The sequence below is a fragment of the Mobula hypostoma genome, chromosome 28 (assembly GCF_963921235.1).
Source record: "Mobula hypostoma chromosome 28, sMobHyp1.1, whole genome shotgun sequence".
Classification (NCBI taxonomy): domain Eukaryota; kingdom Metazoa; phylum Chordata; class Chondrichthyes; order Myliobatiformes; family Myliobatidae; genus Mobula; species Mobula hypostoma.
The window spans coordinates 23,139,819-23,162,199 of NC_086124.1; the positions used below are offsets into that span (position 1 = coordinate 23,139,819).

Below are 22,381 nucleotides of genomic sequence, written 5' to 3' on the forward strand. Positions count from 1 at the left end.
GGGGTTCACGGACCCCTCGGTTACTGGTAGGGGTCCATGGCATAAAAAAAGGTTGCGAACCCCTGTTATCGAGGGTGCAGACAGAGTGTATTCACCCCATCCCTCGCCCGTCAAAAAGGGGAACCACGAGGGAAGGGAGGAGAGAGTTTCTTTAGGAAGTTTCTCTGACCACAGTGTCACATATGTGGAATGAGCTGCCAGAGGAAGTGGCTGAGGCAAGTAAGATAACAGCTTTTTTAAAAAGCTGTTTCAGCAGCTGCACAGGGATTGGAGGAGGTTTGGACGGGACACGTGCCAAACGAGGGCAAATGGGACTAGCTTGGATGGGGGAGGGGAAGGTCGATGGTGCAGCATAGAGTCATTGGGCCGAAGGGCCTCTTTCTATGCTGATGACAGGAATACAGCTGATTGAAAGCTGTAGGGGGGTGGATAGAGTTAGTAGGTTAAAGGGTTGGCACATCTCAGGCCGAGGGGACTGAACTGTGCTGTAGGTTTCATGGGAAGAGGTTCTGTCTGTTTCAGCAGTCGTCCTTGCCCACCCCGCCACCTGTCTTCAACTCTAGCAGGAACCTCTCGGACAGATGTGTTGTCCCTGACGCCCTGCAGCCACACACGCCACTTCCACATACTCACTTCCCCTTTGCACGACAGGCACATTTCCAGGATTCTTTCGCCTGTATCCCATCCCTTCCCGCACCGGAGGGCAGGGCAGCGAGGACTCCCACAGTCATACAGCTCAGAATCGGGCCCTTTGGCCCAGCCGGTCAGTGCCGTCCATCGGCCGCGGAACGTTTCCCTCCCACATTTCCACCAGATTCTCCCCTTCACCCACACAAATACTGGAGGTGGCGGGCTGGGGCAATTAACCCACTGACCCCGATTGTTTGCTGGGATGTGAGAGAGAGGGAGACAGAGACACACAGAGAAGGACACACATGGGAGAGACCCAGGGGGATGGAGAGAGATGGAGTGAAAGATAGAGATAGAGACAGAGGGGGTGGGGAGGGAGGGAGGGAGAGAGAGAGAGGGGGGGAGAGAAAGAGAGTGCGCGGGGGGGGACAGAGAAAGGGGGGTTGAGGGGGAGAGATAGAGGGGGAGGGGAGAGACAGAGGGGAGAGAGAGGGAGGGGGGAGAGAGGGGGGGAGAGAGAGGGGAGAGAGGGATGGGGGACAAAGAGAGAGGGGGTAACCAGAGAGGGAGAGGGGGGCGGGGGGGACCAGAGAGGGGAGGGTGACGGAGATATAGGGAAGACGCAGATGAGAGGGTGAGAGTGACACACACACACAGAGTCAGGACAGACAGAGCCAGAGGTCAGGATTGATCCCACAGACACACACCCTTGTCCCCTATGTGCCCGAAGATCCCTGCGGCCCGGTGCGTGACGTGCTTAGGCCCCACGCCGGTGTAGAGTGCCGGCTGCCACATCCCAGGCCGGGACGTCCGACGGGCGCCCCTCTCAGCCGTCTGCCTGTGGGTGGGTGGCCTGGTGGCGGCGCAGGTGGGTCCGCTGCACGAAGCCCTTGCCGCAGACGGCGCACTGAAAGGGCTTGCGGCCGCTGTGCAGGTAGCGGTGCTTTGCCAGACCGCCGGCGTTGCGGAAGAGCTTGCGGCACAGGGCGCACTCGAAGGGCTTCTCCAGTGTGTGGGTGCGCAGGTGCTCCACCAGGTTGCTGGACTTGGCGAATGGCCGCTGGCACAGGCTGCAACGGTAGGGCTTCTCGCCGGTGTGGACGCGCCGGTGCTGGCTGAGGTTGCCCGAGGAGTAGAAGCGGCGGGGGCAGAGCGGGCACTGGTAGGGCTTCTCGCCCGTGTGGATGCGGCGGTGCCGCGTCAGCTCGAAGGCGCGGGCGAAGCGCTTGGGGCAGGCCGGGCAGCAGTAGGGCCGCTCGCCGCTGTGGACGCGCTGGTGCTGGGCCAGGTAGGAGGCCTTGGGGAAGGCCTTGCAGCAGACGGCGCACTCGAAGTGGGGGGAGAGGCGGGCGGGCAGCTCCAGCTGGGGTGCACCACCACAGGGCCGGCCGCAGAGGCAGCTGGAGCCCACGCCCAGGCCGCCGTTATCATCGTCCAGCGGGCAGGGGGCGACTGCTGCCACAACAAATGCGGTTGCCGGCGGCCCCACCTCCTCCTCCTCCTCATCCTCTGCCGGCCCCTCCTCCTCTTCCTCCGCTGGTGCCTCCTCGACCCCTGCCATCATCATCTGCGAGAAGAGGAGGTGGGGGCTGTCAGTGCTGGATCTGCACAGGTGGGAGGGGGCAAGATGGGAAAGGGGGGAGGCAACAGATGGACGAAGGAGAGCGGGGTGATGGGGGCAAGGGTGAGGGGTGGGGCACAAGGGTGTATGGTGGGGGATGATGTGTGAAGGGTTAAGCTTAAGGGGTGACGGTGAGGGCGAACAGACGGAGAGTGAGGGACTAAGGGTGGTAATCAATGGAGGGTGGAGAGATGAGACATTCAGTGTACAGGAGGTGGGGGAGATAGACGGTGGGGTGACACAGAGGTGACAAGAGAGGGTCACAATAAAGGGGGAGTGACAGAGACTAGGCCTAAGGTGGGGACAGAGGGATGTGAAGCAGGGTGACCACGGAGTGGACGCGACGGAGGGGGGCGCCACGGAAGGACATGACGAGGAGTGCCATGGTGGGATGTGACGGCGGGGGGGGGGGGATGGGGGAGGGGATATCATGGGGGACTACAGAGGGGGAGAACATCATCGGGACGTTGGGGGCGCGTTAGGACATGCACTGGGGGTGGGTCCCCAGAGGGGTCTGCGTCGGGGGGTGGAGGGGGAGGGAGGCCATCAGGGCCTGGGGGCGAGGATCAACACATGGGGGATGCGACATATGGGAAGATCACGATGCGGGGTGGGGGGCAGACCACGGAGGGACACGACTTAGGGGTCCACGGAGAGACGCATCGGAGGAGGGGGCCGCTGAGGGACGTCATGTGGGGGGACATCGGGGAGGGGGGAGCGCGTCAGATTGGGAGGCGTCGGGTTGTTAGAAGAGGGCCGTAAAGGGGTTGGTGTGAAGGACATGACGGAGAAGGGAGATGATAGATGGGGTGACGACTGGGGAGGGGGACATTAGGTGGGAGCAAGGGGGTGCGATAGGAGGGGCGAGACAGTGGGGTCTGGGACAGGGGGGTGGCGAGACGGCGGTTCCGAGACAGAGGGGAGGCGCCACCTGGGGCTCGATGGGAGGGCGCGAGACAGTGGGGGAGGAGACAGAGAGGAGAGGGTTGTGATAGGGAGGGTTGCGATATAGTGGTGGATGCCGGGTGGAAAGAGGAGGGAAGAGGGGGGAGAGTGTGTGATGGTCTGCACGGTGGGGGTGGGGAAGTGGATGCGGGTGCGATAGTGAGAGTGTGTGTTGGGGGTGGTGATCGGGTGAGAGATCACTGCGAAGCAGAGGTGGGGGGAGAGAGTGAGGGGGCGGTGGGGCCGAGGTTGGTGATCGGGGGACCGGATACAAACGGGGACCCACTTACCCTCCACCGATCTCCGGCCTCCAGCTCCAGGTCCGCAGCCACCCCAGCGCGCATGCGCCGTCTCTCACCAGCAGCGCCGATAGAGCACTCTCTGCTCCGCGATGATCCCTGGGAAATGTGTGCCTCCATTGTGCCGATGTTATTTCCCCTTTTCTCCCCACTTCCGTTCCCTACCCCCTTTCCACCTCCCTCCCCTCCTGTTGTACTGTTCTGCGTTCTACATACCATGGCGAGAGGGGGAAAATTTAAAGCAGATTTGTTGGGAAAGTTCTTTTTTATTCAAGGTTAAGTTTATTATTGTTCAGCTGTACAAATGTATACTGCCTGTTCCTCTGGACCAAGCTGCACAATATAACTCACACACACACAACACACAAAATAATATTACCACTAATACATTAATGGGTAATAAGTTGCATTTGCGACGCAAGTTAAAAAGTGAACAGTGTAAACACTACTGACGCTTCATACATGATGAGATCTGGGTGGTGGTTGGAGGTTCTATGAATGGAAGACCCTTATCACCTGTGCTTGGCTCAGTTTCCCTAGTTAAACAGGTTAGTGTTGCTACCTGGGGTGGAAGTAACAGGCTCATGACTATTATCCATACAGATTCATATTGACCACATCTCCAAATCAAGTTCAAGTTTATTGTTATTCAATTGTAGATACTGCATGCATACCACCAAACAAAACAACGTTCCTCTGGACCACAGTGCATATAATTCACACGCAACATGTAAAGTGATATTACCACAAATAAATTAACAAAATATATTACAGAAGATTGACATTTAGCATAAGATGCATTTACAAACAAGTTAAAAAGTTAACAGTTTAATGCTCCTGCGTGGTGGCAGGGAGTTTAGTAGTCTCACGGCCTGGGGGAAGAAGCTGTTTCCCATCCCAATAGTTCTTGTCCTAATGCTATGGTACCTCCTGCCTGATGGTATGGGGTCAAAGAGATTGTGGGATGAATGGGAGGGATCAATGACAATGCTACGGGCCCTGTGTAAGTACTGCTCTGGATAAATATCACTGGTGGGTGGAAGAGAGACCCTGATGATCCTCTCAGAAGTCCTTTTAATTCTTTGTAGGGTCTTGTGGTCAGATGCCTTGTAACTCCCATACTAGACAGCGATGGACGGTGTTCCTATGAAAATTAGTTTGATAAACCCAAAGGAACAGAACAGACCCATATAAGTTGGCACCAGTAGTGTCTCAGGAGTTGCCAGTCAATTTTGAACTCAGTGGAGGGACTGCAGCTCTTGATATTTCCTTCAGGGTTTACTCCCAAAGAATTCCCTGTCTGTTGGTGTAGCTGCCAGGCGACATGTTTGGGATCAGAATTTTCCTTCTCCTAGATGAGCTACCAACCATGACCGACGGGCACCCACTGCCCGGAGTGACTAGGGTTTAAGACGCCAGTAGCCTGCCTTTTCCCCTTCTCCTGTCAGTAGAAATGGTTCTGACGGGCTTAGTAGCTAAGCCACACATGAAGGTCAGGAGCTGGACTTGGTTGTCAGAGGCTATATGAGTTGCAGGCCATTGGGAACATTTAATAGGTAGTGGGAGCTTGTCCCCATTACGTCCCCCGGCTATTACAACCTATCAATGTGTCTCATGATTTCAAACACAAGAAAATCTGCAGATGCTGGCAATCTAAAGCAACTTGCACAAAATCCTGGAGGAACTCAGCAGGCTAGTCAGCATCTATGGATAATAGTAAACAGTCGACGTTTCAGGCCAATACCCTTCTTCAGGGCTGGGAAGGAACGGGAAGACGCCAGAATAAAAGAATGGGGGAAGGGGGAAGGATGCTAGCTGGAAGGTGATAGATGGCTAGGTGGGTGGACAAGGTTCTAGGGCTGGAGAAGATTGCTTTTCTCACAAGTGACAACCTTTAATCTATGTCTCTTTGTTCTGAATCAGAGCAGAAAATGGGGCTTGAGTTAATCAGCTCAGACATAGACTCCCCTATTGTACCAAAGAACACATCACAAATTGCTTCTTGTTTGGAAATTATCTCTAGTCCAGCAGATTATCAGGCTCATTATTGTGTCCTCTTTAAAGTACTATTCCTGAGCAAAAGTAGTTCAACTCAATTCATGTTTAATTGCTGGTCAACCATACATGAATACTAATAATTACAACCAGACAAGACAGCGTCACTATGGGGTTTTGAAAATACATTACCAAGAATCACACACAAGAACACATTCACAGAATGAAGGACTCCCACTAACCAACCCCCTGCAGCTTGATGCCCAGTCTTTGCGCATATAAGTTAACAAACTCATATAGAATATCAATAAAATACCCTAATGCAGAATATATATATTCTTCAGATCTCGTGGGAGGCTGGTGTAGCCATTGCAGGGGCCCTCGCATCGGGATTTAAGATGTCTTTAGCCACAGGTGATTCGAGTACAGAAGGGATGTTATACTGTAGGGTCAAATTTGGAGTATTGTGTGCAGTTCTGGTCTCCTGCCTACAGATTGAAAAAGTGCAGAGAAAATTTACAAGGATTTTGCCGGACTTGAGTTATAAGGAAAGATTGAATAGGTTAGAACTTTATTCCCTGGAGTGTAGGAGAACGAGGAGAGATTTCATAGAGGTATATAAAATTATGACGGGTATAGATGGGGAAAATGCAAGTCGGCTTTTCCACTGAGGATCTAGAGGTTAAGGGTGAAAGGTGAAATATTTAAGGGGAACGGAAGGGGGAGGGGAGGTGCGTTACGAGTGGAAGTGAAGTTGGGATAAGTACGTGGATGGGAGGGTTATGGAGGGCTGTGGTCCACATGCAGGTCAATGGTGTGGTGATATCACGTGTCACTTGTAAGAATGTAATTGGACAGTGTTATGAGCATGCGCAGAAATCAGAGACTGATCCAGAGCATGACTGTAAGAAACGTGGTTTGAGTAGTTGCTGTTGTAAATAAAAGTTCTAGTTTTAATTCTTCCAGAATATGGTTTGTTCTTAGTAACCCATGGTACGTATAAAGAAGACAACATGGTGTCAGAAGTTGGTCTGGAAGAATAATACGTTTCACTAACACGGGAGAAGCGAAGATAATCGAAAAAAAAGAGCGCGAACTTTTTCGTTATTTGATAACAGATTTAAAAATGGAAGTTTTGCAACCCATATTGACGCTTCAGCTGACTGGAAATGTAGCTGAAAACTGGAAAAGATTTAAACAGTGTTTTGAAATTTATTTAACGGCGATCGGAGGAGATAATAAAATGGAAAAATCGAAAGCTGCAATTCTACTCCACGTAATAGGGGATGATGCAATTGAGGTATATAACCATTTTACTTTTGAAAATGGAGATAATTTAAATCTAAAAGCGATTATGGAAAAATTTGAAGCATTTTGTATACCAAAGTGTAATGTGACATTTGAAAGGTACAAATTCTTTACCTGTCGGCAGAGGGGTGGTCAAACGATTGATCAATTTGTTACGGAGTTGAGAAATCACAGTAGAAGATGCAAGTTTGCAGAGCTTACAGACTCTCTCATTAAAGACAGAATTGTTTGCGGCATTCTGGATAATGGCCTGAGAGAAAGACTGTTAGAACAAGATTTGAAATTGGAAAAAGCATCTGAGACCCTGATGTCACAGGCTAAAGAGCTTTTTATCGAGAACTGCTGCGTAGACGCCGTAAAGCGCAAACATATTAGAAAAAATAATGCAGCAGCAACGAAACCGACAGAGAGCAAGACGTCATCTGAGAGGAAAAAAATTATGTGATCGTTGCGGACGGCAGCACCGGGCAAAAAAGTGTCCAGCGTATGGTAAAATGTGCAATGACTGCGGTAAGAGTATTAATTTTTCACACTGTTGCAGAAGTAGAAAGGAAATAAAACATGTAAATGCAGTGCTTGAAAATGAACATGAGGAATGTTATACAGATGTGCTTTGTGAAAACAAAGTAAGAATGACTGGACTATTCCATTGCAAGTGAACCAAAACAATATACCATTTAAACTTGATGCTGGAACACACGTAAATGTTCTTGCAGAATCTGAGTTTAATGCATTAAAGCCAAGACCAAAGTTACATTGTCGTACTCGATTGGACCCGATGCAATAGCAATTGTACCACAAATACACTGACACATGTAATTCCTTTCAAACCTTTATTCTCTACTCATAGCATGCTATGGGGGAAGTTACAGACTGATCTCCCAAAAGAGCCAGTCCAGAAACTGCCCCTGAATTACACAATTCTCCAAAGTTAATAACATTGATCAGGTAGCAGGAAATCTTACGATTACAGGTTTAGACAATATTAGAATCATTTCAATCACATGCTAAGATACAGTTAGATGTAAGATAATCATTGGTCAGTTGGTTATAATTTTTTAAGCCAAAGCTAGTCCATCAGTTCCTCATTTGGACCCTTCCACTTTTCTCCCGAACATTCTAACCGTTACCTCATCCTTCCCATATTTTTAGCTATACCTTGAGCTGCTTCTGTAAGATCAAGTAGTTCCTTATTTGAGCCTTTGCCTATCTTTAGAGAACAATGACTAGTGCATCACAGTTTACTGGGTAAAGCTTCTTTCTGACTGTCCAAAACAGTAAGCTAAGGCGTCCATAAGGTGATTGATCATTAATTAATCATTGTCCTCTGTTTTCCCCCTATTTACTTATCCCTTCATTCTATCAACATCAGACAAATATAAAAGTGACTGGGTATTCAGGTGCAGACATTCGAGTCAAAGAACGTATGTGGCAAAAGTATCACACAAAAATATGGTGCACACGGTTTCATCTGTGGTCGTGCCAAAGAATGTACCATCAATACTTGGTTTATCTGCCCGTGAGAGACTGGATTTGGTGAAAAGAGTTTTTGTCTTGGATAGTGACACAGAGCTGAAGCGACAGAATGTAGCATTACAGTCGGCAGAAGGTGATGTAACTCGACTGCAGGTCCAGCTCATGGAGGCAAACGCTGACATGGAGAATATAAAAGCAGTAGCTGCAGTGTCCGAGACGACCAAACAGGAGGCAATTGATGATGTGAAAAAGCAAGGGCAGGAGGAGATTGCTTCAATGTGAGCGATAATGAAAGAGACTCTGAGAGAATGTTCGATTCAGTTTCATCACCGTCTAGAGCAAGAACGCTCACAGTGGGCACAGTATAAGGAAGCAGTGGAATGTGAATCTCCTGATCTGAAGCCAAAGAGTGACAAGAATCAGGATCCAATTGAAGAAGTGAAAGCACAAGTGAAGGAATTGAGAAGTTTTACTGAAATGATGAAGTCTCAGCGTGGAAAAGAGATTACACAGTTAATAAACGAATTAGATGAAGAAAAGAAGATTCGTATTTCATTACAAATGGAAGTGGAAGGAATTAAGAAAGCTCCAGTACTTGAAGAAGTATAACCCAGATCATACATAGTCCAAACAGAAGAAGGAGCAGTGTTAAGAAGAAAATGCAAAGACCTTAAGAAAGAGCCAACCTCAGAGTTTCAGTTATCTGATGCAGATTTGTCTTGATTAATGTTCTTCTTCTATTTCCGGCAGTTTAGACGCATCTAGGCATATTACTGCCCTCCGCAGGATGTATAATTAATTATAGCACTTCAAGAAACTCACATTCTCGAATACAACCTAGTCTCATGTATACACTGAATAATAAACTCCTCAATCAGATGTTGATTCTCTGGGTGGCCAAACAAGGATTTAATAGAAAACCAAAATATATTTAAACCAGACAGCCTCTTGATCAATATGCTTCTTTCACTTTTATATTGATTACAGCTCAGCAAAACATGCTGGACTGTTTCTGGACAACCACAGTCACATAATCCAGTAGGACGTTTTCCTATTATCTTTAAATAATAGTTTAGCCCACAATGCCCCAACCGAGGTCTTGTTACTTTCACCATATCTCTACAATTTATAAGGTAACAGTCTGAGACCTTTTTAATTAGTGAGTGACTAGAAAAATAATGCCTGCCCCTTAATTTATTTTTCCAATCCTCCTGCCACTTCTTCTCTGTACCGATTTTTAATCCTACTTCTCAATTCTGCTCTGCCTAGGGGAACGCTAATTTCTACTTGCCTGCTCTGTAAGGAAGACTTTGCAATGCCATCCACAATTTCATTTCCCTCCACCCCAGCATGCCCAGGTATCCATGAAAATCTAACTGCACAACCCATCTTCCCTACTCTAAACAACACTAAGAGAATCTCAATAACTATGTCAGGACGAGCTTTCGATTTATTCCCTTTTATACCTCTAAGGCAGCAGTAGAATCTGAACAGATGATAGCCCTACATGGTCGAGAGTCTTCTACCCACCATAAGGCCCAGAGGATCGCTAGTAATTCTGTTGCAAAGACAGAAACACCATCTGAAACCCGGTGATCAATCTTAACTCCAAGTTGAGACACATACATCCCAAATCCTGCCCTACTGCTCTCTGGGTCCACTGAGCCATCAGTAAAAATCTTCATATAAGATCCCCATTTATTAATTAAATACTCATTTATGATCAACGTTGATGAATTTGCTCTGCTTCCTTGAAGCTGAAAAAGGAGGAATAGGTCTACTTCTGGTTCTGGCAAGAGCCAAAAAGGGACGGGTGGCAAGCAAATTTGGTCAACTATGTCTTCCTCAGTCAGTTTCAATTTCACAGCCCAGTTATTAACCAAATCTAAAAATGGATATCTTTTAATTTTACTTTGGCGTTCCGAATTCCCCTGCAAAAGACACTTTGGCGGACAGCTGTGATTGAATCTATTTAGTTCTGCCCAATACTGAATTCATCTTAAATGTAGAGGCACTTCTCCCATCTCCACACATAATGCCGGGACTGATGTTGTTCTAAAAGCTCCACAACAGAGTCTAAGTGCTTTGGACTGCACAGTGTCTAATTTTCCAAGCACTGTCTTAGCAGTGGAACCATAAGCAATACAACTATAATCAATAACTGATCTAATCATAGCTAGATATATTAAGTATATAGTTTCCTGCCCTGCTCCCCAGTCGTATCCAGCAATACTTCTCATAACATTTAAAACTTTCTCACTCTTTCCAGTTGTTATATCTATGTGAACCCTCCAAGTAAGTCTTTCTTCAAACCAGGCACCTAAAAACTTGAATATCTTGACTTTTTCTAGTGGAGAATCATATAGATACAATTCACAATCAGGAATCTTTCTTCTAAAGCCCAAAATCATATATTTGGACTTAGAAGCAGAAATCCTGAAACCCCATTTATTAGCCCAGTTTTCAACTGACCTTAAAGCCTTTTGTACCTGCCTTAAAATATACTTGACGTTTCTTCCTCTTTTCCAGATTGCACCATTGTCTGCAAACAATGATTTGCCAAATCCTGTCCCTACCTGATCAAAGATATCATTTATCATGACATTAAAAAGAACTGGACTAATGACACTTCCTTGAGGGGGACCATTACCTATTTTAACTGACTTGGAGCTTGTTCCACCTATTCTTACTTGAATTGTCCTTTCCTTAAGCAAATCTTTGATCCAATTAAACATTCTACCTCTAATTCCCGCATCATAGAGTTTAATTAATAAGCTATCCTTCCATAGTGGGTCATACGCTCTTTCAGTATCTATAAATATAGTTACCATTACTTCTCTATTTTGAAACGTTTTAATATCATGATCTGAAAGGGCAACAGATTCCTTTGTTGATCTTCCAGTTCTAAAACCATTTTGATAGGCAGCAAAATGTCCCTTATTTTCCAAAAAATAAACAAGTCTGTTGGTGACCATTCGTTCCATAATTTTACAAAGCACTGACGTTAAAGCTAGAGGCCGATACGAACTAGGACTAGACGTGTCCTTACCTGGCTTTAAAACTGGAACTACCACCGCATGCTTCCATTCTCCTGGTAATTTTCCTTCTTTCCACACTGAATTAAACAGAGCTGGTATTTCTATTAATACAGAGTCATCTAAATGCTTAAGCAATTCATAATGCAGTCCGTCCCTACCAGGAGAAGTGTTTGAACCTGATTGGACAGCTTCCTGCAATTCCTGAAGGGAGAAATATTATCATCCAAACTCCTGTCCAATTTCCAACTTCCGTTTAACATAATTTCTTTTCTCAAATCACCTAACTCTCCAGAACTGTATAACGCTTGGAACACCTCTACAAACATATCAGCCTTTTCCTAATTAGTTACAACTTCAATATCCCCTTCTAGCAAAGCTGGGATAGATGGTTTCCTATATATCCCTGACATTCTGTGAATGATCGTCCATAGCTGCTTTTAGGTGTCTCAGGGCCCAGGGTTCCACAAAATCTTCTCCAACTATCTCTCTTTGCATTTTTACTGACTCAACTTGCTACTGCTCTTTCCTTTTTATACTCCATAACATTATCTAACACTGGGTACTTTCTTAATTTCCTGTAAGCTCTATTTCTGTTTCTTACTGCTATATCACAATTTTTATTCTACTATGGAACTAATGCTCGAGTCTTAGGAACATTCCGTAGCGGAATAGTCAACTGAGCAACTTTATGAATTATAGAACGGAGGGATTCATTCCAATCGTCTATGGAGCCCTCGCTATTAATCTCTTCTATTATATCCACAGCTGTCTCCTGGTACTCATCCCAATGGGCCAAAGAAAAATTATACCTAGCAGACCTCTCCTCAACTTCTACTATCAAATTTCTACCAAATCTACATAATATAGGATAGTGATCACTTCCTAGTGTGTATCTGTGCATAACATCCCATTCTCTAACCCTAGCTAAGTTTGAGGAAGTGATAGATAAGTCTAAGTGACTACAAGTATTCTTTAGAATATTAAGTCTTGTAGGCCTTCCGTCATTTAGCAGTACCATGTTGTATTTATCTAGAAACTCTTCTATTACTGCTCCATTACTATCTTTACTTTTACTTCCCCATATAGGATTATGGGCGTTGAAATCTCCAACCCAGATTACTGAGGATCTTACCTTATTCATAATTTCATCCAAATCTGATAACATCATATTACCCGGATTATAAAAGTCAATCAAAGTTGTTTGACCACGAGAGCTCCAAAGCTCCACGGCCACAATTTCAAGGTTAGATTTAAAATCAAGTCTTCTAAACTAGAGTCCTGTTTTTATGAAAGTTGCACACTCTCGACCAGATGTACCCATTCTGTCAGCTCTCAAACTATCATATCCAGGGATCACAAAATCTAAATGAGATTTTAACCATGTCTCCTGTATACAGGTCAAATAAGGCTTGTCTTTAAAAGTTCCAACAAATCTTTTTAATTCTTGACCATTTGCAGTTAAACTTCTTGCATTCCATTGTAATATTAAAAGCATCCAAATACTAATTATTGGCTTCTTCATCCACATAAAGCTCCTCCGTACTCTCTGACCCCGACAATGGGGAAGTATTCAGTGATTGTTTGTCTGTCATATACTCATGTAATTTTTTTGGCGAAACCTGTTTCATATCATGGAATCTCTTTGCAGCTCCAACAACTACTTTTAACATATACGACCTCTTGGTTGTAGTTTTAGCCCCGACCAATACATCAACAACAAACGCCAAAGAACTCTTTAGTCGTCAACAACATGCCTGAAGGAACCATAGTTAGAGAACTCGGAATGTACTGACTTCCCATCATTCCAATCTTTTCTTTACTTATCCTTTGCTCTCTATCAACTTTCTTTACTGCTTCAGCATATGATATTTCTGTTGGGTACTAACATCCTGAATCTGCTTTGCCTTACTAAAATACTCACATCCTCTGAACGCCGCTATATGGTCCCCTCCACAGTTACTGCATTTAGGCACCGCTGCCTTACATGCTTTAATATCATGATCCTCTCCACATTTCATACATCTTCTTTTACCTCAACATGAACCAGCAATGTGTCCAAATCTCTGACAATTATAACAGTGCAAGGGAGGTCTACTGTATTCTCTAACTTGATAAGACATGCACCCAAGATAGACTCTAGTTGGAAGAACATCACCTGCAAAAACCAGAAGAACAGGAGAATCCCAATCACCGTCTTCTCTTGATTTTAATCGTTTGGCTTCAATCACGTGACCACCTTTAATATTGTCCAAAATTTCCTTTTCCGTCATGCCAGACCAAATACCATACACTACCCCCCTAACTCTCTTCCTTTCTTTCGGAGCAATACACACCACTTTTGCAACCAATTTTCCCACCATTTTGGCACTGTGATATTGGTCAATATCTTTGCAACAAATTTTCAGCAATCCGTTAGACAAAATCTTGGCCTGGAATCCTTTACCTATTTGGTTCTCTAATGCTGCCGCCACTTTCAAAGGATTAAGGGCTCTAAATCCTCCTTCCCCTTCCTTCTGACCTTTAATTTTATACAGAACTATAAGTTTCTCCAATGGGGTGACTGGGGTGATATACTGCGTCTGGTGCTCCCGATGTGGCCTTTTATATATTGGCGAGACCCGACGCAGACTGGGAGACTGCTTTGCTGAACATCTACGCTCTGTCCGCCAGAGAAAGCAGGATCTCCCAGTGGCCACACATTTTAATTCCACATCCCATTCCCATTCTGACATGTCTATCCACGGCCTCCTCTACTGTAAAGATGAAGCCACACTCAGGTTGGAGGAACAACACCTTATATTCCGTCTGGGTAGCCTCCAACCTGATGGCGTGAACATTGACTTCTCTAACTTCCGCTAGGCCCCACCTCCCCCTCGTACCCCATCTGTTACTTATTTTTATGCACACATTCTTTCTCTCACTCTCCTTTTTCTCCCTCTGTCCCTCTGAATATACCTCTTGCCCATCCACTGGGTCCCCCCCCGTCTTTCTTCCCGGACCTCCTGTCCCATGATCCTCTCGTATCCCCTTTTGCCTATCACCTGTCCACCTCTTGGCTCTATCCCTCCCCCTCCTGTCTTCTCCTATCATTTTGGATCTCCCCCTCCCCCTCCAACTTTCAAATCCCTTACTCACTCTTCCTTCAGTTAGTCCTGACGAAGGGTCTCGGCCTGAAACGTCGACTGCACCTCTTCCTACAGATGCTGCTTGGCCTGCTGCGTTCACCAGCAACTTTGATGTGTGTTGCTTGAATTTCCAGCATCTGCAGAATTCCTGTTGTTTGAGTTCCTCCAATTCACCCATTTTCCTCAATTTGTTGTCCCCCATTGCTTCGGGTCTTTCACTTGATGCACCCCTTTTCTGACTACCCTTACTTCTGGAGTATTCCACAGTCTCCCGCCCTCCTCCTTCAATCTCAACCCCCCCCCCCTTTTGCAGTCATAGGCTACAAACTAACCCTTTCCAAACTACTAGGCTGAATCTGGGTAAGATATTTCCAACTCCCTTGCAGTCAGGAACCTCTCAACCTAACCTCTCCTCCTCTCCCTGCTTCCTCCTTCTCCTTTGATTAATGTTGCTAATTGTTTTTCTTTTTAAGGAAAGAAGGATGTGGTGATATCACGTATAAGAACGTGATTGGACAGTGTTATGAGCATGCGCAGAAATCAGAGAATGATCCAGAACATGACTGTAAGAAATGTGATTTGAGTAGTTGTAAATAAAAGTTATAGTTTTAATTCTTCCAGAATATGGTAACCCACGGTACGCATAAAGAACACAACAAATGGGACTAGGCAGAATAAACAGTTCGGTATGGACTAGAGGGCAAACTCTTTTCCCGCTCTCTGACCCCAAATTATATGTCTCTAAGGATTACCAATAATGTTTTTTTCAAAAATCTACTTACAGGTCTGACCATCTCCTGACCTCCAGAAGGGATTGATCGACTGATACGACTCCTGACTTCCAGCTGGAGCCTCCGATGCTGAGAGCTGACTCTCAGACCCCGGCTGGAGTCCGAGGAGCTGCCGGAGTGAAGGCCCATCCAGCATAAGCCCCACCGTATGCCTCGGCCCCAGTACCGAAGCCGAGGCTTCACGGACTCTCCCTCCCCCCACTCCCCCACTTCCAGCCACTGACCTGCTGTGTCAACCCCCTTCTCTTCAGGACCTCCAGATCGGTGAGGAATGGCAAGCAGCTTCGCAGGCTGACTGAATCCACTCCAGGTTTTCCAGGTCACTTGCATTCCAGTCCAGGTGGATCCACTCCAGGACATACTTCATACTTTATTGTCGCCAAACAATTGATATTAGAACGTACACTCATCACAGCGATATATGATTCTGCGCTTCCCGCTCCCTGGATTACAAATCGATAGTAAATATTAAAAATTTAAATTATAAATCAAAAATAGAAAATGGAAAGTAAGGTAGTGCAAAAAAACTGAGAGGCGGGTTCGGATATTTGGAGGGTACAGCCCAGATCTGGGTCAGGAGCCGTTCAGCAGTCTTATCACAGTTGGAAAGAAGCTGTTCCCGAATCTGGCCGTGTGAGTCTTCAAGCTCCTGAGCCTTCTCCCGGAGGGAAGAGGGATGAAAAGTGTGTTGGCTGGGTGGGTCGTGTCCTTGATTATCCTGGCAGCACTGCTCCGACAGCGTGCGGTGTAAAGTGAGTCCAGGGACGGAAAATTGGTTTGTGTGATGTGCTGCGCTGTGTTCACAATCTTCTGAGGCTTCTTCCGGGGCCATCCGGGATTTAACAAAACGTTGGAGGCAGCGTCTATGGAGGGGAATAAACAGTCGAGGTTCTCGGCTGAGGACCGAACATTGTCTATTTACTTCTCTCCATAGATGAATAGTGGTGCGTGCGTGTGTATTGCTCAAGATTTCTAGCATCTGCGGAATCTCTTGAGATTATGTTTACCTGGGAATCCTGCTGAGAGGACTGGCCTGCAGGTTAGGCTGAAGCAGCCTGTTCAAATCCCGCGCCCCCCTCCCACCCCTCCAGTGAATTTCTAGCTATATATCCAGACCATCCAGAATAAAGGCGTTGGACTAAAGAGAGCGAAGGGACTGCGGTGTGCTCTGCCTCGCCAAAATGTGGCTCACACCTGTGTCTCGATGAAGGGTCTTAGCCTGAACGTTCTCTGCTTGTATCTCCCCGCCACCATAGATAAGTCAATTGGACTATAAGACATCGGAGCAGAATTAGGCCATTCACTCCATCGTGTCTGCTCTGTTATTCCATCATGGCTGATTTATTATCCCTCTCAATCCCATTTTCCTGCCTTCTCCCTGTAACCTTTGACGTCCTGGCTGATCGAGAACCTATCAAACTCTACTTTAACAATACCCAATGACTTGACCTCCACAGCCGCCTGTGGCAATGAATTCCACGGATTCCCCACCCTCTGGCTGAAGAAATTTCTCCTCATTTTTGTCCTAAAGTGACACCCTTGTATTGTGAGACTGTTCCCTCTGGCCCTAGACTCAATAGACAATAGGTGCAGGAGTAGGCCATTCAGGCCTTCGAGCCAGCACCACCATTCACTGTGATCATGGCTGATCATCCACAATCAGTACCCTTTTCCTGCCTTCTCCCCATATCCCTTCACTCCGCTATCTTTAAAGTGGACTCATCCACTTTAGGAAAAGTCTTCTCCATGTCCACTCCATCTCAGCTTTTCAAGGAGATCCCCCTCATTCTTCTAAACTCCAGAGAATACAGGCCCTCGGCCATCAAGCGCTAACCCTTTTATTCCCGGGATCATTCTCATGAACCTTGTCTGGACCCCATGTCACACTATTTTTTATTGATGACACCTCTGCCTCCAGTATTATAATTCCAAGCAGACCCACCTCCAAGTGCCTAAACCTGGGGGGTCAACATCTCCCTTTCCAACTCGATCCTTGATTTCCTGACCAACAGACCAACAGCAACACCTCCTGCATGATTATCCTTGACGCTGGTGCTCCCCAAGGTTGGGTCCTCAGCGCCCACCCCCCTCCCCGCTCTGCTCCCTGTACGCTCACGACTGTGTTGCCAGGTTCTGCTCCAACCCCCATATATGCAAGTTTGCAGATGGCACCACTGCAGTACGCCGCAACTCAAATAACAATGAATCAGAGTACAGGAAGGTGGCGGAGAGCTTAATGACATGGTGTCATGACAACAAACTTACCCTGGATGTCAGCGAAACCGAAGAGCTGGTCATTGATTTCAGGAAAGGGCGAGGCAGTGCACACACTCCTCTTTACATCAACAGTGCTGAGGTCAAGGGGGATGATATTTTCAACTTCCTAGGAATGATCCATCGCTATTGGTCCAACCACATAGACGCCAAGTGTAAGGAAGTTCACCAGTGCCTCCTCTTCCTGACAAATAAATTCTGCATGTCCGTTTTGAACCCGCTCCAATTTCCAAGAAACACTGCTGCAAGAAAGCAGCGTCCATCAGTTAGAACCCCCACCCTCCAAGCCTTCTTGTTGCTGCCAACAGGTGGGACATACATGACCCTCAGGTCTCATACCACCAGGTGCAGGAACAGTTATTACCCTTCAACTGTCAGGCTCCTGATCTAAATAAATTGACTTGCCTCAATACTGAACTGATTCCACAACCTATGGCCTCTACAACTCATGTTCTCAATATTTATTTGTTGGTCTGTTTATTACTAACAAGTTTTTTATTATATCTGCAGTGTGTCTTTTGTACATTGGTTGTTTGTCAGTCTCTGTGTTAGCTGGCTGGTGGTGTAGTGGCATCAGCACTGGACTTCAGGGTGAAAGGTCTGAGTTTGAATCTGGCCGGGTCCTTGCACGGTTTCCACCTGTGCTGGGTTGAGCGTCAAGCTAGCAACTCAGCCTCATAAAAAAGGCAAACATGAGGAATTTTGCAGATGCTGGAAATTCAAGCTACACACATCAAGGTTGCTGGTGAACGCAGCTGGCCAGGCAGCATCTCTAGGAAGAGGTACAGTCGACGTTTTGGGCCGAGACCCTTCTTCAGGACTAACTGAAGGAAGAGCTAGTAAGGGATTTGAAAGTGGGAGGGGGAGGGGGCGGGGGAGATCCAAAATGATAGGAGAAGGCAGGAGGGGGAGGGATGGAGCCAAGAGCTGGACAGGTGATTGGCAAAAGGGATATGAGAGGATCATGGGACAGGAGGCCCAGGGAGCAGGAAAAGGGGGAGGGGGGAAAAACCCAGAGGATGGGCCACACATTCTTTCTCTCTATCTCCTTTTTCTCCCTCTGTCCCTCTCACTATACCCCTTGCCCATCCTCTGGGTTTTTCACCCCCTCCCCCTTTTCCTGCTCCCCGGGCCTCCTGTCCCATGATCCTCACATATCCCTTTTGCCAATCAACTGTCCAGCTCTTGGTTCCATCCCTCCCCCTCCTGTCTTCTCCTGTCATTTTGGATCTCCCCCTCCCCCTCCTACTTTCAAATCTCTTACTAGCTCTTCCTTCAGTTAGTCCTGATGAAGGGTCTCGGCCCGAAACATCGACAGTACCTCTTCCTGGAGTTGCTGCCTGGCCTGCTGCATTCACCAGCAACTTTGATGTGTGTAGCTCATAAAAAAAGGTAGTTTATGGTGACATATACAGTGGATTATAGTTTAACTGGGCCATCTGTTAATTGGGGCAGCGACTAATTTTCCACTCTTAGAGAACAAAAACTAATCAAGAAAATAGGCAGGATTCCCTTCATTTATTTGGGACACTATGTGGCTTGATTGGGACAAAAGACTTGTTGAAATGATTTCACTACTTTAGCAAGTTAGGAAATGCAAAGAATTTGAAGGTATCGACAATCAACTTGAATGTTACAATGAAAATGAAATTTTGGAGTATGCAATCGGCAATGCATTCCATGAAGGCAGTGCATTAACTACACCGATTTTGTTCATTTGCAGTTAATCAAAAGATCACAGCAGCATACACTGAATTCCTCTGACAATAACTATTAGGAACTAATAAAGTTTTATGGTACTGTCATAGTATTAATAGAGTTTTAATTTGTTCTGTATTCATTTAAATACATAATTTGTTACTTAGTTAAAATTAGTTTGGTTTTTTAAATACCTTTTTAACTATTTCATTGAAAGGTCAGCTAATTGAGGCAGCTACTTAATTGGGTCAAAATGCACTGGTCCCAATGTGTCCCAATTAACTGGAATTCATTGTCCCGTCATTTAGCTGTATAGATGTGTATGGGTGAATTTGAAAACTTGACCTTGATATGGTACTTTGATAACAAATTTACTTTGAGGTACAGGAGCCTGAAGACATGCCCTCATTATTTCAGGAGCAGCTTCACCCCCTCTGCCATCAGATTTCTTAATGGACAATTAACCACGTACATTACTCATTTTTTTTTGCGCTACTTATTTAATTGTAATTATTATCATATTGTAGTTTAGTTTTCTAATTATGTACTGCTGCTGCAAAACACCAGATTTCATGACCTGTGCCAGTGATGTTAAACCTATTTCTGATTCTGACACTGATGTGCTGCAGAAAGCTTCCTATATAGACGAGTCACGATGCACCAAGAAACTGCAGAGTCGTTGACCACATCTCAGCACATCACAGAAAGTAGCCTTCCCTCCACAGACTCTGTCTACATTTCCTGCTGCCTCAGTAAAGTGGCCAGCATAATCAAAGATCCCCACCCATCACAGACATTCTCTCTTCTACTCCTGCAAAAGCCTGAACACACGTACCACCAGGGTCAAGGACAGCCTCTACCCTGCTGTTGTAAGTCTACTGAATGGTCCCCTACTATGATAACTTGGACACTTAACTTCACAATTTACCTGATTGTAGTCTTGCACCTTACTATCTACTGCCAGCACTGCACTTTCTCTGGAACTGTTCCACTTCATTCTGCACTCTAACCTAACATAAATGTACTATGGTTGTGGCAGCTGCTTGAAGAAACCAACACTGTGGTTATTGAATTGACTTTATTACTTACATCCTTCATATACGAGGAGCAAAAATCTTTATGTTACATCTGTCTAAATGTGCAATTATAGTAATTTATAATGAATATTATGTACAATAGGATAGTCAATATAACATAGAAATACAGTTGCATCAGTGTGAATTAATCAGTCTGACGGCCTGCTGGAAGAAGCTGTCCCGGAGCCTGTTGGTCTTGACTTTAATGCTGCGGTACCATTTCCCGGATGGTAGCAGCTGGAGCAGTTTGTAGTTGGGGTGACTCGGGTCCCCAATGATCCTTTAGGCCCTTTTTACACACCTATCCTGAATAATGGGAAGTTCACACCTACAGAGTCGCTGGGCTGTCCGCACCACTCTCGGCAGAGTCCTGCGATTGAGGGAAGTACAGTTCCCATACCAGGCAGTGATGCAGCTAGCCAGGATGCTCTCAATCGTGCCCCTGTAGAGTTCTTAGAATGTGGGGGTGGGGGCATACCAAACTTCTTCAACCGCCTGAGGTGAAAGAGGTGCTGTTGTCCCTTTTTCACCACACAGCCAGTATGTGCAGACCATGTGAGATCCCCGGTGATGTGTATGCCAAGGAATTTAAAGCTGTTCACCCTCTGAACCCCAGATACATTGATGTCAATGGGGTTAGCCTGTCTCCATTCCTCCTGTAGTCCACAACCAACTCCTTTGTTTTTGCGACATTGAGGGAGCGATTGCTTTTATGACACCGCTGTGTCAGGGTGATGACTTCCTCTCTGTAGGCTGCCTCATTATCATTTGACATGAGGCCAATCAGTGTAGTGTCGTCAGCAAATTTAATGAGCAGACTGGAGCTGTGGGTTAGCGACTAATCCCGTAGAGTTAATCCTGTTTGATTCACCTTCTGAATAATAAAGTGGAAAAGCATCTCTTTATAAAGCAACTGGCAGGACAAACCATCTTGAAGTGATAAAAACTAAACAAACTAAACTGGCGATATAGCAAAATAAACACCCTTAGGTATCGGATAGCACGGTCACATAGTCATTAGTACAACACTTTACAGTACCAGCTACCCCGCCACTGTCTGTGAGAGGTTTGTCCGTTCACCCCGTGACCACGTGACTTTCCTTCAGGTGTTCCGGTTTCCGCCCACAGTCCAAAGATGTGCCAGTTGGTAGGTTAATTGGTCATTGTAAGTTGTCCCGCGATTCGGCTGGGGTTAAATCGGGGCACTGCTGGGCGGCATGGCTCCAAGGGCTGGAAGGCCTATTCTGCACTGTATCTCAATAAATAAATACTGAATAAAAATGTAGTTAAGCTTTCTTCAATGTAGTTAAACATAATTAAATTATATTAAGTGATATTAAGCAGAATTAAATGGTCAACAAAAAGATATCTACCTCTAACTGACTAACTATACTCTGACTGAAGACGAAGCGCACAAAATGCTGGAGGAACTCAGCAGGTCAGGCAACATCTATGGAAAAAAGTACAGTCAACGTTTTGGGCCAAGACCCTTTGGAAGGACTGGAGGAAAAAAAGACGAGGAATGGATTTAAAAGGTGGGGCGGGAGGGGGGGGGGAGGGAGGGAGAAACACAAGGTGGTAGGTGAAACTGGGAGGGGGAGGGATGAAGTAAAGAGCTGGGAAGTTGATTGGTGAAAGAGATACAGGGCTGGAGAAGGGGGAGTCTGATAGGAGAGGACAGAAGGTCATGGCAGAAGGAAAAGGGGGAGGAGAACCAGAGAGAGGCAATAGGCAGGTAAAGAAATCAGTTGAAGGAGGGATAAGGAGATAATGGTGAAGGGGGGCCTTTGCTGAGGCCCAGGGACAACTCTCAGACACCTCTTACTTACCCCTCGAACAGGATCCCACTAAGGAGCACCAGGCCATCGTCTCCCACACTTTCACTGACCTTATTAGCTCTGGGGATCTCCCATCCACTGCCACCAACCTCATAGTTCCCTCACCCCGCACTTCCCATTTCAACCTCCTACCCAAGATCCACAACCCGCTTGTCCAGTAGACCCATTTTTTCCAGCTTGTTCCTGCCACATTGATCTCATATCTGCACACCTCAACTCTGTTTTATCCCCCTAGTTCAGTCCCTTCCTACCTACATCCATGACACT

At 46.2% G+C, this 22,381-nt stretch overlaps 1 protein-coding gene across 1 annotated transcript; it reads right to left on the minus strand.

Moving 5' to 3' along the window:
• Nucleotides 1-1,320: 1,320 nt before the first annotated feature.
• LOC134338756 (zinc finger protein 771-like) lies at nucleotides 1,321-3,615 on the minus strand. Its single transcript, XM_063034800.1, has 2 exons — nucleotides 3,487-3,615; nucleotides 1,321-2,197 (listed from the first exon to the last, which is right to left on the minus strand). The coding sequence occupies exons 1-2, from the start codon at nucleotides 3,613-3,615 to the stop codon at nucleotides 1,457-1,459; spliced, it is 870 nt and encodes a 289-aa protein (XP_062890870.1). The 3' UTR covers nucleotides 1,321-1,456.
• Between the last annotated feature and the right edge of the window lie 18,766 nt (nucleotides 3,616-22,381).